General features: G+C 50.7%; 6 protein-coding genes across 6 annotated transcripts; 4 read left to right on the top strand and 2 right to left on the bottom strand.

The window, feature by feature from the left end:
* Positions 1-52: 52 nt before the first annotated feature.
* Positions 53-1,732, bottom strand: PV10_08792 (uncharacterized protein). The gene is made up of 3 exons (XM_016373867.1): positions 1,423-1,732; positions 417-1,367; positions 53-363 (listed from the first exon to the last, which is right to left on the bottom strand). The coding sequence occupies exons 1-3, from the start codon at positions 1,596-1,598 to the stop codon at positions 324-326; spliced, it is 1,167 nt and encodes a 388-aa protein (XP_016220778.1). The 5' UTR covers positions 1,599-1,732; the 3' UTR covers positions 53-323.
* An 826-nt stretch (positions 1,733-2,558) lies between these two features.
* On the top strand, positions 2,559-4,671 carry PV10_08791 (uncharacterized protein). The gene is made up of 4 exons (XM_016373866.1): positions 2,559-2,896; positions 3,141-3,602; positions 3,679-3,996; positions 4,056-4,671. Exons 1-4 carry the CDS (start codon positions 2,783-2,785, stop codon positions 4,575-4,577), a joined length of 1,416 nt encoding a protein of 471 aa, XP_016220777.1. The 5' UTR covers positions 2,559-2,782; the 3' UTR covers positions 4,578-4,671.
* A 1,969-nt stretch (positions 4,672-6,640) lies between these two features.
* On the top strand, positions 6,641-10,308 carry PV10_08789 (uncharacterized protein). The gene has a single exon (XM_016373864.1). It carries the CDS (start codon positions 6,892-6,894, stop codon positions 7,738-7,740), a length of 849 nt encoding a protein of 282 aa, XP_016220775.1. The 5' UTR covers positions 6,641-6,891; the 3' UTR covers positions 7,741-10,308.
* On the bottom strand, positions 7,782-9,026 carry PV10_08790 (arsenical-resistance protein; the record flags this gene model as incomplete). The annotated part of the gene is made up of 3 exons (XM_016373865.1): positions 7,782-8,525; positions 8,575-8,717; positions 8,765-9,026. 3 exons carry the CDS (start codon positions 9,024-9,026, stop codon positions 7,782-7,784), a joined length of 1,149 nt encoding a protein of 382 aa, XP_016220776.1.
* On the top strand, positions 10,289-13,107 carry PV10_08788 (uncharacterized protein). The gene is made up of 2 exons (XM_016373863.1): positions 10,289-10,727; positions 10,789-13,107. The coding sequence occupies exons 1-2, from the start codon at positions 10,453-10,455 to the stop codon at positions 13,019-13,021; spliced, it is 2,508 nt and encodes an 835-aa protein (XP_016220774.1). The 5' UTR covers positions 10,289-10,452; the 3' UTR covers positions 13,022-13,107.
* A 548-nt stretch (positions 13,108-13,655) lies between these two features.
* PV10_08787 (uncharacterized protein) lies at positions 13,656-15,705 on the top strand. The gene is made up of 4 exons (XM_016373862.1): positions 13,656-13,742; positions 13,810-14,343; positions 14,394-14,603; positions 14,657-15,705. The coding sequence occupies exons 2-4, from the start codon at positions 13,882-13,884 to the stop codon at positions 15,317-15,319; spliced, it is 1,335 nt and encodes a 444-aa protein (XP_016220773.1). The 5' UTR covers positions 13,656-13,742; positions 13,810-13,881; the 3' UTR covers positions 15,320-15,705.
* Positions 15,706-15,766: the final 61 nt, after the last annotated feature.

The raw sequence follows: 15,766 nt of genomic DNA, 5'->3' as shown, positions 1-15,766 counted from the left end.
AAAAAAACCCCCATTGTTCAGACATAATTAAAGACACCTCGATCAATTAGCATCAAACAAATGACTTTTCTGATTATTAAAATGGTAGTCTATCGAGTGGTGGATATCTCAATCACAAGACACTATAATCATGTCCAGTAACGCCTCATGCAAATTCCCATGTTGTACAAGGTATGCTGAATCTGATGTTGAAGACAGGTAGAAGAACGGCTGAGAGTCGTCAAGAGATGGGATACAAGTCTTTTGTAAACAAAGTCCCTTTTGTTGAGACTTGTAAATTGCGCGAGGGGTTTCCAGTGATACTCAAACATTGTTGAATCAAACTAGGCTGTTGTTCCCACGAGTCGAAGAATGATTTCGTACCTGTCGAGTGTCAGTGCCTTTTGGTCATTTAACGAGGAGGATAGGATACATACGTTCCGAACATGATGGCCGCACTGGGAACTGCACGCAGCAAGTGCGGCGTCATGCCACCGTAAAGACCAGCGAGTCCCTCCTCTTTAGCCACTAGTTTGAAGCACTGAACTAGTCCAGTGTACTTGATTGTGACCTTGCCATCAGGCGTGATGGTCGTCGGTGCTTGTCGTAATCTCGTCCTTACCACTTCATGCGGATATGTTGCGACTGCAGCTACGCACTTTGCCCCGGCAGCGGCTGAGAATTTGCCCGCCCATGCTTCCGTGTTGTCGAGCCATGTTGGTTGATATCCTGGAGTGGCGAGCTTTTTTGCCTCTCGTCGTGCCAGACCCAGCTTCATCCTTTCATACATGACCCATTGCAGCGTTGACTCGGTGACACCGAGATACGATGCTGAGAGGCCGCGATACAGACCGCGAATGCCTTCGTGTCGAACGGTTTGTTTAATGCAATCCCAACTATTCCGGTACTGGCGCTGGCGCAAGGGATCATGGCTTGCGTTGTTCTTGTCCAGTTGTAGTCTCGTCTTGACCAGCCAGATTGGATTTGTTGCTGTCCCGGTGGCGATCCCGGCGATCGCAGCAGCGATGAGGTGAACACTCCAGACGTTTTCTTTGCCTTCTGGGTTGAAATGGTTGTTCAAAATGCGCTTTCCGTTGCCATAGACGTAGAAGTTGATGGCTCGGGCAGGTACCACACCAACCAGGTTGGCGCCGAGGCCGCGGAAAAGTGCTCGGAAGCCTTCATGTTGGTGTATGGATCGAAGAATCTGGAACGTCTCGGCAAGATGGAAAAAGGCGGAACGGGGGATGGACGTCAAAGTGGTTTTCTGAGGTAGATGATGTTGCGCATGCAGTGCTTTCAATTGAGCCTGGTAAAAGTCGGATTGCAATCGTGTTTTAAGAACGTCGAGGGGAGATGTCAAGGCCGCGGCTGTCATTCCACCGACGCTGGCGAAAGAGTTAGCAAGTGGCGCCTGAAAACGAAGAACAAAAAGATTCTCACCCTCCTGCGACAAAATGGGCCCATGGCTTTACTGCCGGCCCTTCCTTTGTCACCGTGGAAGGGACATTATTCTGACCGACTGGCACCGCTTGCCCTGTCTCTCGAGATTGTTGTATTAAAACCTCTTCCCTCGAGGTATCCTGGAAAGGCTTCGCAGTCGCAGTGGTAAATGTCATGAAGTGGTTAAGAGAGCGTGGACTTTTGACAAATGGAAGAGAGGAGGGAGGGAACAGGAGGATTTAGAATTTCAACGATGAATTAGACTGCCTGTTTGATGATTGAGAGTATGAATGAGTGTGGTTGGTTTGAACGTATGTCTTCATGATCACGATGTGCACTTTTTTCATGACTTTGCTGACGATCCAGGCCGCACCCATGAGTCATGCAAGATTGGAGGTAGGGTGTGAAACACGAGTCATGCACATTGTAGATTCGAGGCTGTGAGCTTCTTTGGAAACACCATCTCTTCTATGTATCTACCGAGATCGTTTATCCTAGACAAAAGCCTGTACCTTGTCAAGGCTATCATCTGATGATTTCAGTAGCAGGCAACAGGACTCTCTATTCGACGTGGCATGCCGAAGTGTCAGAAGTCACCATGGCGTTTGGCAAATGGGTATTGTGAGCGAATCGAAACATGGCTTTTGCACATGGCAGATATGGACAAAAGCCGAATAGCGATAGGAGTGGTCTTTCAACTGTTAGACTGACAAGTCCTGCGAACTCTGTGGCCTGACGAAATTGCTTGGTTAGGACGGCTACTACGGAGTATAATCCTCTAGTACTTCATATTTTGATTGATTACTGAGAATTTGATTACTCTACGGAGAACTTTGGTATGATGGAGTGGTGTGGAGGACTGGGGTGTGGAGGGCGAAAGGATCGAGGACCGGAAGTTGGAACCAATAGGAAATGGTCAATCTCCGAGGTCGAATATCCGGTTCCGATTCGCAGGTGATGGGAGGCAAGAGCCACTCATGCCATTATGGCCACTTATGGCCCTCCAAGCTGCGGCACACCGGGCTGTTGGGGGGGAGTTTTGGTCCTGGGTGCCAGGCTCTCCCCCGGAGGATCTCTTGTCACCCACGGCTTCATTCGTTCGGGTCTGGCTCTTTGGGCTCTGCCTCGGCTCTCGGACGGTTTGTTGTCTGACTTGGGAGTTCAACCGCCTAAGCTTCCCTCACATAACCCATGAATCTGACAACAAAAGAGTCGTCAAGACTACGCCTTGACTTGAATTGAGCTTTTGCATGACCTGAGTATATTAATCTTGATCCCTCATCTCATTATATTCTTCTCAATTGAGGCTGTCACCACTTGGACTTGAAACTACTCCTTTTCTGCTGTCTTAATCCTCAATATGTCGGTTCCCTACCTTCTCAATAGCCCCTCGGGCCACATTCCTGCCTCGCAACGTATTCCCATCATTGCTCAGCCATGGGTCTCGGACAGAGCCAAAAAGACATTGGACCTGGTAAGTCTTGGATCTTCCAAACCATTATTGCAAGTTTGCACATTGTATCCCATGCAAGACCAGAGACAGAGTCTAGCCGAGGCAATACTAGAAACTGGAGCTTTGAAATCTGTAATTTGATAACAACATCTCTGAGACATGACTTCAATTCGCCGTCAATGTGTCTTGCATTTTGCAATCTTTCCTTTCATCCTTATTATTTTCATCCTTATAGGTTCGTGCTGTATTAACCATTCTATCATAGGTTGAGCGGTTCGTCGAAGAAGAATGTATTCCAGCCGACGCCGTCTTCGCCCAGCAGGTTGGCCAAGGCACTGTCGCCCGATTTGACTCGCATCCTCAGGTGATTGAGGATCTTAAGACCAAGGCCAAGAAACTCGGATTATGGAACATGTTCCTGCCCAAGAACCATTTCAAGGAAGGGGCCGGTTTCAGCAATCTTGAGTACGGCCTCATGGCCGAGTATCTTGGCAAGTCTGTTACTGCCAGTGAAGCCACCAACTGTGCTGCCCCCGACACGGGCAACATGGAGGTTTTTGCCAAGTATGGTACTGAGGAGCAAAAGAAGAAGTGGCTTGTCCCTCTTCTGAACGGCGAAATCCGTTCTGCTTTCCTCATGACGGAGCCACAGGTTGCCAGCTCTGATGCCACCAACATCGAGCTGGATATGAAGAAGGATGGCGACTACTGGGTTTTGAACGGCCAGGTAAGTTAGCCTGGAGAATCATTTAGCCGAGAAGATCCTAGGACCAGAGTGCTGATTTATATCTTCGACGTAACAGAAATGGTGGTCCTCAGGTGCCGGTGACCGCCGATGCAAGATTTACATTGTCATGGGCAAATCGGACCCCAACAACTCAAACCCATACAAGCAACAGTCTGTGATCCTGGTCCCCGCAGATACTCCGGGTATCACCATCAACCGCATGCTTTCGGTCATTGGTTTCGATGATGCGCCCCACGGACACGGTCATCTCACCTTCAATAACGTGCGTGTGCACAAGAGCAACATGGTTCTGGGTGAGGGCCGTGGCTTCGAGGTCGTCCAGGGACGTCTCGGACCTGGCAGAATTCATCATGCCATGAGATCAGTCGGAGCTGTAAGTTGACACAACTAAGTCCATGAGTCAAGCATGTCTAATGACAATACGTCTTTCAGGCCGAACGCGCACTAGAGTACTTCATCGCTCGCCTGCACGACCCTGCCAAGAAGCCATTTGGCAAGCAGTTGTACGAGCATGGCATTCAGCTCGAACGTGTCGCCAAGTCACGGATTGAGATCGACTCCGCCCGTCTCGCCGTGCTTAACGCCGCCATCAAGATCGATCAGTCTAACGCCAAGGACGCCCTCAAGGAGATCGCCGAGGTTAAGATTCAAGTCCCTAAGACTCTCCTGGACGTCCTCGACCGCGCCATCCAAGCGTACGGTGGTGCTGGTGTGTCACAGGATACTCCACTGGCCAATATGTGGGCTAGTGGACGCACCATGAGAATTGTCGATGGTCCTGATGAGGTGCACATGTTGCAGCTGGGCCGCAATGAGAACAAGAGAGGCCCCAACCTCCTGAAGAGAATTGAGGCCCAGAAGGCCAAGACGAGAGAACTGTTCAAGAGTTACGGCCTCCAAGAGAAGGATGTCTTGGAGTTGAAGAGGGTCAGTGGCGGACAGTCAAAATTGTAAAAGCTGCGTATCTGCTCATATAGTCTGTCCTGCATTTTGTGCATATATACCTCGAGTAGGCTGATCGATATCAAAGTTGCCTTCTTTTTGCCAATGCTGTTTTTCCTGCAGCTAAAATTCCGAGTAGGATGACGTGACAAGACAAGACCTTGGCATTCTCTGAGATGTTTCGACTGCATTGGCTCTGAGTTGTACGACGTCTCACGAATCGAGTCTCGACGTGGCAACCTCGGGTGTCCAGAGAGCGAGCAAAGGTCGAGAACATCTAAGACGACTGACTATATTTGGGCAACATTGTGTCGATCTTGGATATGGCCAAGATATATATATCTACGGGTAGGTACCGTATGTATGGTTAGAGGTATGGAATGCCGCATCATTCCACAACGGTGTAGCGGCAGATGTTGCGAGCCCTCAAGGATTTGGACACAGCCATAAGACTTGGTGTGGGGATGGAGTTCATCGTCCCAGGTAGTAGTTATGTTTTCGAAAATCTGGAAGAAAACACATCTACCGAGTATCCTTCACGATGAACGGTGATGCCAATGCCAAGTGGCTGAATCCAGACCTTGGCAAGGCTGTTTGGTGCGCTGGGCACTCGCTAATCTGGAGTTTGGTGGCTGTGGGATAGAATTGGCGTTTCGGGGAACGACGTTAGCCGACAATGCGACGTCTAGGGATCGACGAAGCTTGGGGTCTTTGGGAGGTGCCAGTTCTGTGGAAGAGGTTATGAGCGTGTCGATAGATGTAAGATCAACGTGGGATACGAGGCACTTCCGAGGCATTGCATCTGATTCGATGCGAAGGGCTGGACAAGTACTTCGTACAACCAAAACCTGAAGGGACCAGGGGGGACCTAAAATAAGAAATGAACAAGCCTTTGGTGGTGGCGACTAAGCTCTGGGCACCCAGCCCGCCAGGAGTAATGGGGCCGAACAGCCGAACTTAATGCATACCAAGGTCTGCATGCGTCTATGTAGTTGAGACGCCAAAGGAAGAGGAACAACGCCAAATGTGGTGGTTCATGGTCAACCAGACTTAGCTAAAGATCTATTGACATGCACGACAGGGTATAGGTAACTTCTAGGCGAGATCGTTGCAATACGAGGAGAGATATCAAACTAAATTACGCAACAGTTGCCAATGGATGCAGGGAAGTGATGGTGTTGGAAGGAATGTACGGAGTACTAACCTCGACGTCCAATATCACCCGTGCACATGAAAGTCGGTTCTAGGTACCTAGGTAGGTACCTACCTACCTAGGTAAGGAGCTCATCGAGGCCCTGAGGGATTAGTAGAGCGCCGCAAGGTTGCAAGTTGGCGTGCATGTCAGGAGTGTCTCGTTTCGGTGGAAAGAGGCACTTACGAATGCACCTACGTAAACCTCTCATGCCAGAAGGGTTTACTTAAAGTTGACTGGCGGGGAAAGAACCGTAGGTAAAGTTGGGCTGGACTAATCGGCATTCTCCAACTCCTTCCATTGCGTCGGAGTGCAGTAGTACTAGGTACTATGTTTCCCACATGCTTTCACCTATCGTCCTTTGCCAACTTTACCTCCTTGCTAATAATACCCCCGGTGATCCAGCTGTCGCAATGGCCAGTAGGCACAACCACAGAACTTCCTCACCTTGCATGGAAGGAGGTCCGTGTCAAAACCCGTCAAACCAAGGAAAGAGCTAAAAAAAATGGAGTCGACCCAAGGCTTGGACGGCACCAACATCTAAACTCACTCCAGTGGCACTTGAGTTCGCCCTTTATGTTTTCTGTGCGATCGAAATCTCAACGTTAAGATTTCGAGTTTGATCCCGATCGACAATGGCGTTCCGCCGCATCTCATGCACCATCACGTCTCAAAGTCTTGGTGCCATGCGACGTTGTCTTCACTACCGACGGCAGCGGCATTTTCTCGCCGGGGAACAAGGTTTGCCCTTGATGATTGCCTGCGTTTCTGCTTCCCTCCACATCCACCACCTAGGGCAAGGTTCCACGTCACCTTGGGGCCGTGGTTCCTGTTTGCGTTATTTGTATTTGACTTCATGCTCTCACTTCCCCAAGACCTTTGCCTAACCTTCCAATATACCTCTCGCTCTGGTGTTACGCGTCCAGCCTGCCCCAGATTTCCCCCAATTCAGGAGCCCGATGTGCCGCTAACTAGCGTTCGTTGAAGGGACCCTCTTTCTATTTCTGTTCCCTGAGAAAAACCTACAAGGCCATCCCCCCCTGGCGATCCTTCCACAAATCAACCCAGTCTCCCCCAGCCAAGAACTGCTATTTTCACGCAGTAGTTCATCAGTAATGTCGTTTTCCAGTCGCCATGTCCCCTGACACCAGCTCAACCGCTTCTGGCGGCTCAAAATCAAAGCAGGAGCGTATTCGTGATAATCAAAGACGAAGTCGGGCACGTCGACAGGAATACGTGTCCGAATTGGAGCGACGACTGCACGACTCCCATGTCACCTGCCGAGAGGCCGAGTTGCAACGGACCGCCTTGGCTGACCTGCAGATGGAGAACACTCGATTGAGAGCTCTTCTCAGAGTCGTCGGAGTCACTTCCGACGTTATCGAGAGTTTTGGTCGCGAGAATATGACTCAACGTACTATTGAAGCCACCGCGGCGAGACTCCGACTCCTGAAGCCCAAAATCCAGTCCATCGACGCACCAAGTCTCCCGGCAGAATATGGGACTCTTTTTCGAGACGAACCCCAACCTTTCAATCCTTCCTCTACCTCCACCAGGCCGCTGAACGTTACCAGCGGCTCCAGCGATTGCAATCAAGCTTATAACGTCCAATACCGGCATGTTCCAATGAATTCATTTTCCTTTCCCGACTCACAGTTCAATACGCCGGCCCTTGCAGACTGGACGACCAGTGATGAGAATCACGATTATTCCCAGATTAACGGGACCAATTTTTGCTGCAATGCCTTCCAAATGCCTGCCAACGGGCCCCTCCTCTCAGACACCTCAAACACTGTATCGTGCACAATGGCCAAGGGGTTGATTGAACAGTATAATCCCTCCGCAGCCGAGATGGACGAGATCGAGGACAGATTATCTACTGCATTCAGCAGATCTCCATTCCCAGGCCAAGTCTGTCGTGTGAATAGCCAGGTGTTGTCTGGAATAGTGAATAACCTGAGTGCAAAACAAATGGGCAGATGACGACGACATGGCGACCAACAGTCGATCTCAGGATGACACCTCTAGGCCTCCCATCGCTGCCGCCGGCCATACCACTTGACAAGATAAACCAGGCCGATTAGGACCGGGACTTCGATCAGTGGGCCAACAGTGGCGGCCAAAGCTTGATCACTGTCCACACCAAAGGTGGCGATTGCCACGGCGATTGCCAACTCAAAGTTGTTGCTTGCAGCGGTGAAGCTCTGCGTACAAGCCAGTTTGTAACCAAATCCGAGTCTCCTGGTCACCCAGAGTGTACATATGAAGATGATAGTAAAGTATACCAACAACGGAGCAGCGACTCTGACGACAGAGACAATTTGGTGCACCACGCGCCGACCTTGAGATCCAAAGAGGACAATGATAGTAAAGAGGAGGCCGATCAGGGACCAAGGCCCAATCCACTTCAAGAATTTGGTATCATACCACACCTCGCTGCACAAAGACCTCAATGTGAGTCTTGTCAGTATGGCGGCCCCAAGGGGAATGCCCAAAAAGACGCCCACGCTTTTGGCAACAACTCCATATTCAATCTGGATGTCGTGCGAAGAGTGACTTATGACTTTGATGAACAGCAGAGCCAAGGGCGCGAACAAGGCCATTTGCAAGACGGAATTGATGGCCACTAAAATGGCACAATACTCGTTATCACCGCCAGCTAGGCCAGTCCAGATCAGAACCATGGCGATACAGCGAGCGATGCCCACTAGTATCAGGCCTTCGCGGAGGGCTGGTTCGTCTGGAAGGAATGCCCAAGCAAGAGCGAGCTTGATTCTGTCAGTTTGCAGAACGGACGTGTAGGCTCATTGAACATACCATCAACAGTGGTGCCACGATCCAGTTGACGAGGATGCTGAAAGCAACCTGGATCCAGAGTGACTTGTGGCGGAACGCTTGATGCAGTGATTCGAAGCGAACTTTACACAGAATTGGATACATCATAACAAGGAGGCCAATTGCTGCTCAAAGTCAGATACCGTTCTATTGCACTGTCGTCATTGCATACCTATGGGGACCGAAACTCCAACAAATTCACCTCTTTGTAAAGCTGGGCCAGTGTTGGGAACAAAGTTGCCCAGGAGGATGCCGACGACCATAGCTAGAAATATCCAGAGAGCTAGGAATTGATCGAGTATACCGAGACTTTTGAATGCCGAAGCGTGAAGGTCGTTCCCCGGTGAGGTGACAGTTTGTTCCTCCATAGACCTTGGTGAAGTGTTGGCAGAAGCATCAGGGGCGACAGTGGCTTGTTTCTCTCCCACTTCCATCTTGTGCAATTGCTGTTGGTAAGAAGGCGTATGAATTTGTGTGACATAGAGAAAGCATCACCCAGGATTGAACAGAAATAGGAGCATATTGGGTGGGCGCTGAGAATTTTCAGGACCTTGGCCAATGAGAGGGTGGCCGTGACACACCGACGTTTTTGGAGTGATTGGCGGCATTCTGAAAGTGCCTACTGAGTACTTACCTCACTGTTGGAGGTGCCAAAGGTGCAGAGGGGCCGATGGCCTGCCTTGGTTGACTTTGGCACATGGCTGTCCCAAGTTCGACCGCCAGGTTCTTACCTTAGGTATCTAGGTAAGGTACCTAGTACGTATGGCATCGAAGCGCCCAAGCTCCAAGGACCTACCTGACTACCATGAATTCCTCATGTCAGATTCACGTCAAAGATACCTAGTACTTAAAGTTGAACCTCATAGAAAAAGGTACTAAGTACTAGTTAGTGTTCAAACCGACCAAGTCCTTGGGTCAGAATCTGCGGCTCAAAGTGACAATGCAACGGCACGGTTCATGGGTGGTTGAGGATGAATGCCGAAGGGCAAGCTCAAGACCCAGGTACTAAATACAGTCGGTAGGTCGTTTGGTGGTTGGCCACCTCTACAAGGTGTTGGTACGAGATCTAGGGCTGGATTGCTTAACTGGGTAGATGTACTGTACGTTGCCCGATGGCCCCTCGGCCCATCGACCTTCAACTTTATGCAGGCTCGAACGGCCGAGGGGCCATGACCACCTGACACCGTCTCGGACATTCGCCAACCTTGGCTCTGGTCTTTCACACGCGTCCTGGCTTGTTGTTGGGTTGGAACGATTGGTCAACCAAAGCCTGGGAGGCTCCAAAGGTGCAGGCCTGTAGACCCGAGGGCGGTAAACCGCAGGGGGCCAGCTTCCCCCATAGTTGCCTCCCCGCACCACCAACTGCAGGTCACAGTAAGGACCTACTGCAAGTTATTCTTTCATTCAATTTGCAGCGTCTTGTGACCTCCCATCCTCCAACATCCATCCCACCCAAGACCTTAGCAGTCTCCAGCGAGCAGGTCAAAACCAATGCTTGCTCCATGATGGTTTTAGTATGGATATCAAGACCACATCCTTCTGCAGCATTTACACCAGAGGTGGATCACTCGTCAGGAACCGAGGCCAAGAATGACCTCATCAGGTCATCCTCACAAGACGCTGTACGCATCCACTGTAGCTACAGTCACAGTGCTTAGGCACTTAAGTTAGCTGGAACATCCACTCCTACCGAGCTGCAACATCCCCACAATCCTCTTGACTAAGTACTTCCAGCTTCCAACATCTCCCTCTCCCACCCCCTCTCTCTCGTCGTGGCCTCGAGTTTGTAGACTCTACCATGGACATTTGAGCCCTTGTAGAAACCTCATTGGCTTCCCGACTTCTGCCTCCTCGTCCATCATGCGGCTGGTTTCCGCCATCACCTGGCTTGCGGCCATCCTCCCCTACCTCGCTTGCGCTTCTCGCCTGACTCCTCCTGTCCTTCCTCTCATTGTGAGAAATCCGTATCTCAGTACCTGGCTGCAAAATGCAAGGGGAAATCCTTGGGATAGGTGGCCCATGTTCTGGACCGGTCAAGAGATTGGCTTCTCCGTCCTAGCCAGCGTTTCTGGAGGAAGAACCACCTACCCGCTACTTGGAAGAGCTCAAGATTCATTACCGATAAAAGACCCAAAGTAAGACCACAATTGTCGCATGACTCGCACCCGAGCCAGGACGCACGCTTATCCATTGCAGTATCTCCGTCGCATACCCCATTTATAAAGGCGCTCAGTACGATGCATCAACCACCAACCTATCCTACTCGCTTCCCCTACCCTCGACCTATTCTTCTTCCGACCATGTTGACATCACCCTGTCGTTCTTGTCGCCAATTACCCCCACATCCACCGTCCGCCAGGCTATTCCTGCAAGTTACCTGACCGTTTATGTATCGGGAAACGCAGATGTAGACATCTACCTGGATCTCAACGGCCAATGGGTAAGCGGAGACCGCGGCAGCAAGATTGTGTGGGACATGGTCCATACCACATTGGAGGATCACAATGAAAACCACGGCTTCAAAACCTGGCAGGTTAGAAGAGATGTCGAGCGCTTGTTCACCGAGTTCCGCGACCAATCAGAATGGGGTGAGCTGCAGTTCTCTGCCCCCTCGGACGTCCGTCACGAGTCTGGTACTTCCGCAATCCTGCGTCAGCGGTTCGCAAGGATGGGCACACTCCAAGACGCTGTTGACCGTGACTTTCGTACAATCATGGACAACGAACCAGTCTTTGCATTCTCAAAGTCCTTCACCTTGGGCTCTTCCTCCAACAAGTCCATCCAAGATAGCGATAGCGTCACCTTTACAATTGGGCACGTCCAAGACCCCGTTGTTCAGTATGCCTCTGCTCGTGGCTTGACCATGATGCGTCCACTTTGGAAATCTTATTTCCATACCGTTAAGGAGCTCCTGACCTTTCACTATCTCGATTTCGCACACGCATCAGAGTTGGCTGCCAATTACTCAGCCCAACTAGCTATCGACGCTTTCAAATCGGGCGCCGAAGATTACGTCGACATTGTCGCTCTGTCTGCCCGACAGGTCCTTGGCGCTACTAGCTTCTCTGGAACGCCAGACGATCCTATTCTGTTCCTCAAGGAGATCTCCTCGAATGGCAATTTCCAGACCATCGACGTCATTTTCCCCAGCTTCCCCTTCTTCCTCTATACCAATCCACGCTGGCTGGGCTACCTACTCGAGCCACTCATTGAGCACATGCTGAGCGGCCAATATCCCAACAAGTACGCCATGCACGATCTCGGGTCACATTTCCCTAACGCGACTGGTCACGCTGATGGTCGCGATGAGTACATGCCGGTTGAAGAATGTGGAAACATTCTCATCATGGGCCTTGCTTTGGCCAACTCTCTTCGCGATGCCGCCAATACATCGGCGTCTGTGGGCTGGAAGGCAATGAGTAATGCCCCGGCTCCCCAACCATCCGGAGACAGTCTTGCTCCCCTTTCGGTAGGACATAAAGATGGCAAGGCTTATATCGACGATGTATGGGTGGGCAACCCAAACAGTTTAAAGCAAGCCCAAAAATGGGTGGGCAAAAGTTACCGACTCTGGAAACAATGGACCAGCTACCTGGTCGAATTCTCGCTGCTGCCACACAATCAATTGTCCACCGATGACTTTGCAGGTTGGTTGGCGTTGCAAACTAACCTGGCATTAAAAGGCATCATCGGCATCAAGGCCATGGCTGGTTTGGCCGAACTAACCGGCAATGATGAAGATGCCAAGGTGTACAACAACATCTCCGAAACATACATTGCCAAATGGGAGGAATATGGAATCTCCAGAGACAAAACCCACGCCAAGGTTGCCTATGACTGGTACGGGTCATGGACAACCACGTACAATTTGTACGCAGACAGCTTGCTGTGCTTCCATCTCGGATCCGAGTACCAACCCACGGTTATGTCAAGCATTGGAGGGCGGTACGAGCATCAAAAGCCTCTCAAAAAGATCAAGGGCGACAAAGACGGTTTCGTTCCTAAGCACATTTATCAAATGCAGAGCGACTGGTACTATGCCGTCCGCCAGAAATACGGCTTACCACTCGACTCACGACATCTCTACACCAAGACTGATTGGGAATTCTTCGCGATGGCGGTGGCAGCACCCAAGGTCCGAGCAGAGATTCTGCAGTCGGTAGCCAAATGGGTCAATGAGACATCCACTGACCGACCTCTGACGGATCTGCACCAAACCGAAGGGAGTGGGGCCTTCCCCGGGCCTAACTTTTTCGCCCGCCCCGTGGTGGGAGGACATTTTGCATTTTTGACCTTGACCCAGGCTTGTCGTGGACAAGCAGAAAAGGGACTTAAGTATCTGGACGATTCAGTCACGAAACACATGGACGTTGAAGCGATTCTGGAGCGCGAGATTGAAGAGGCGGAATGGGCCACCAAAGAACTCTAGGAGAGGTCATCATGCCTAGACAAAATAGCAGTGTCAATAAACCCCTTTAACCAAAAAATACGAGTAGCAATGCACGCACTCCGCCTTCAACGCGTCCAAGATGCAATCTTGTGGTATCATGGAGGGGTCCACCACTCTCCGGTACGAGGCTGAGACTAAGTACCCAGATCTCGACCACAGCCTCTCGCAGCGCGACATCACTGGGTTCTCGGCGGGCTTCAGACATACGGAGTAGCAATAGCGTCCGGAGTACGGAGTAGATGCAGGGTCTAGGTAACAGGTAGAGAAGCGCGTCGGTGGGTCGCGGACAAGGACCGAGAGACTTCGCCAAAGTTCCCCAGAATCGCCTCGAGAAGGCCAAATGAACGTGTTTTTAGGCGCCACCAAACCCCACTTGACGTGCCTGCGGGCCGGAACTTGGGGGCTTTAATAGGCGACTACTGTGCAAAGAGTCTAGCGGGTTGAGCCCTGCAGCCACGATCAACCTCGGAGCCACGGGGCGCTAATGTTATGGTTTCCGCATGGGACCAGTGCTCAGAGGACGTGGCACCGCGACGTGATGGTGCATGCTCGAGAAGCGTCGCGTTTGGCGTTTTGAGTTGACCGCCTTCTTAAAGGACCGCTTCGTTCTCGTCGTCTTGCTGTGGTGATTCAGCTAGCTAGTCATTCTTTTGGTGGTAGCATTCCAGGGCACGAGCAGGAAGTGTTGCTGGCTGAGAAGGTAAGTTGTTCTCCAGCCGTGGAAACTACATCATCCACGAGCATATTCAAATTAACCGGTAATACAGAAGTGTCAACCCCAGCCTAGGACACGATACATCATCTCAAGGGTTCTCACAGCTTCGCTGCAGCCTTCCAACATGAGTGTTCTTTCTTCGCCCGTCCGACGCGTCCTGGGGGATAAAGATCCCAACGCGCCGCTACAGATTCTGTCTCCAAACAAGACCAAAGTTGGCACCCAAGATAGCAGTCCAATTCACAACCGCTCGGATCTCAAGCGACCTGCATCTCCTACATCATATCACATTACCAGTCCAAGAGCTGGTCAGAAACGTCGACTAGAAGAAATCTCCCTTCAACCACCTTCAGAACCTCAAAGCAGCCCCGCCACCCTCCTCCAGCCTTCATCGCAAAAGACCGACATGTTGAATGACAGCATTTCTCAAACAAGCTCGGGCCCTCAGAGAACAGATCCTGACAAAAAGAGCACACCCAAAACTATATGGAACTCATCCTTTCAAGCCTCGCAGGAAGAATCTCAGAAATTTGAACAACAATTCGTCATCCACGACGAGATGAGCCAGAGGGCATTGGACAGCATGGTAAATCGTCTTTGTTCCGTCCTAAATACATTGCTGACCCAGAATTCTAGCATGAGGTGATAATGCCTGACAACGCGTCGCAATCGTCCCAACCTAAACCAACCCTGGTCGCCGAAGCCTCACAGCTCAGTCTGAGCATGTCGAGCCTGATCGACTTTGAAGGCGAGGAAATGGAGATGATCGACGAGCCTGATGTCGTGGTGGGTCAAAGACCAAGACCACAAACACAAGAGGATGCCCGAAAAGAAATGCTGCTCGAGGTTGGTTCAATCGAGCCTATATATCTATACAATGTTGCTAATTTGTTTGATAGAAAGCAGAAACCCTCCGAACTCGCCTTCAACTCGCCATATACAAGATCAAATCTAACCAAATCACTACACCTTTCTCTCGTCTGCAGACACCCAAGCACCGATCAACATCGCCCGAATCAGCCTTTGCATCCTCATCACCGAGATCATCCTCTACCGTTCGCGCTCCTTCACGCCTTCACCGCTCTGTTCTCACCCCAGAAACCAAGGTTGCGCTTGCTCGTGCTAGAGCTACCATGGAGACGAAGCCCGCCGTTCGATCTCTCTCCAGTATCCCTGTACCCACCATAATGCCCACTACATACTCTGCCAGATGGATGGACGACACAAATGGATCCAAGCAATTGAGTCAGTCTAGCCAAACAATAGCTCTTCCAAGCAGTCCACCTGTGGTTGAAGATGATGGCCATGGTCCAGATTCAGGTGCAGAAGTGTTTGAACCTAAGACTCCTAATCAACCATCAAAGCGTCGATGCAGTCAATCATCTTCCTCGGACTGTGGCAGCGACCCTCCCACCGGCCAGAAGGACACGATTCACAGCCATCTCCTTCGACATGGCGGTCTCACTAGCAGTGTGGTCAAAGGTGAAGCAGCAAATGGGTTGCTCGAATTGATGAGAGGGGTGGGAACCACCTCAGGTGGGAGTGGTATGTGCGGCATCTGAAAGAGAGAAGGCGGGAGTCAGAAGGAGACAGCCATAGTGAGCAAACTTACGCTACTCTTGGTACAAACCTAGGTAGCTAGGAAGTTGATATCTTTACCTTTGCACTCCTGCTTCAAGACATGTCCTTATGTTCGTGTTTGGTATCTGCGTCAGGAAAGAAAGTTACGGAAAGTTTCCCGTCATATCTGGAACAACCATGTCGGCGACTCTTCATTGTTCGTGTGACTCAAACAGCAAACCAGATTATTGTGAGACTCTCTTATTGGAGAAGCGGAAGCCTATATCAAATATACTTTGCTCCTGTCTATATCCAGCGGAACCAGACGGACTCCTGGACTTCTGCCTATGCTAGCCAAACTTTAGAAAGAGGGCAACTTATAAAACATAGTAATTGGTAAGATATATATGCGATCTGAAAGACTGTCATCACCTGTCTTCCTCTTCACG

Source organism: Exophiala mesophila (assembly GCF_000836275.1).
Source record: "Exophiala mesophila strain CBS 40295 unplaced genomic scaffold supercont1.6, whole genome shotgun sequence".
In the NCBI taxonomy this organism is placed as follows: Eukaryota; Fungi; Ascomycota; class Eurotiomycetes; order Chaetothyriales; family Herpotrichiellaceae; genus Exophiala; species Exophiala mesophila.
The sequence above is the reverse complement of the archived record's forward strand: the minus strand, read 5'-3'. Positions and strand labels throughout refer to the sequence as shown.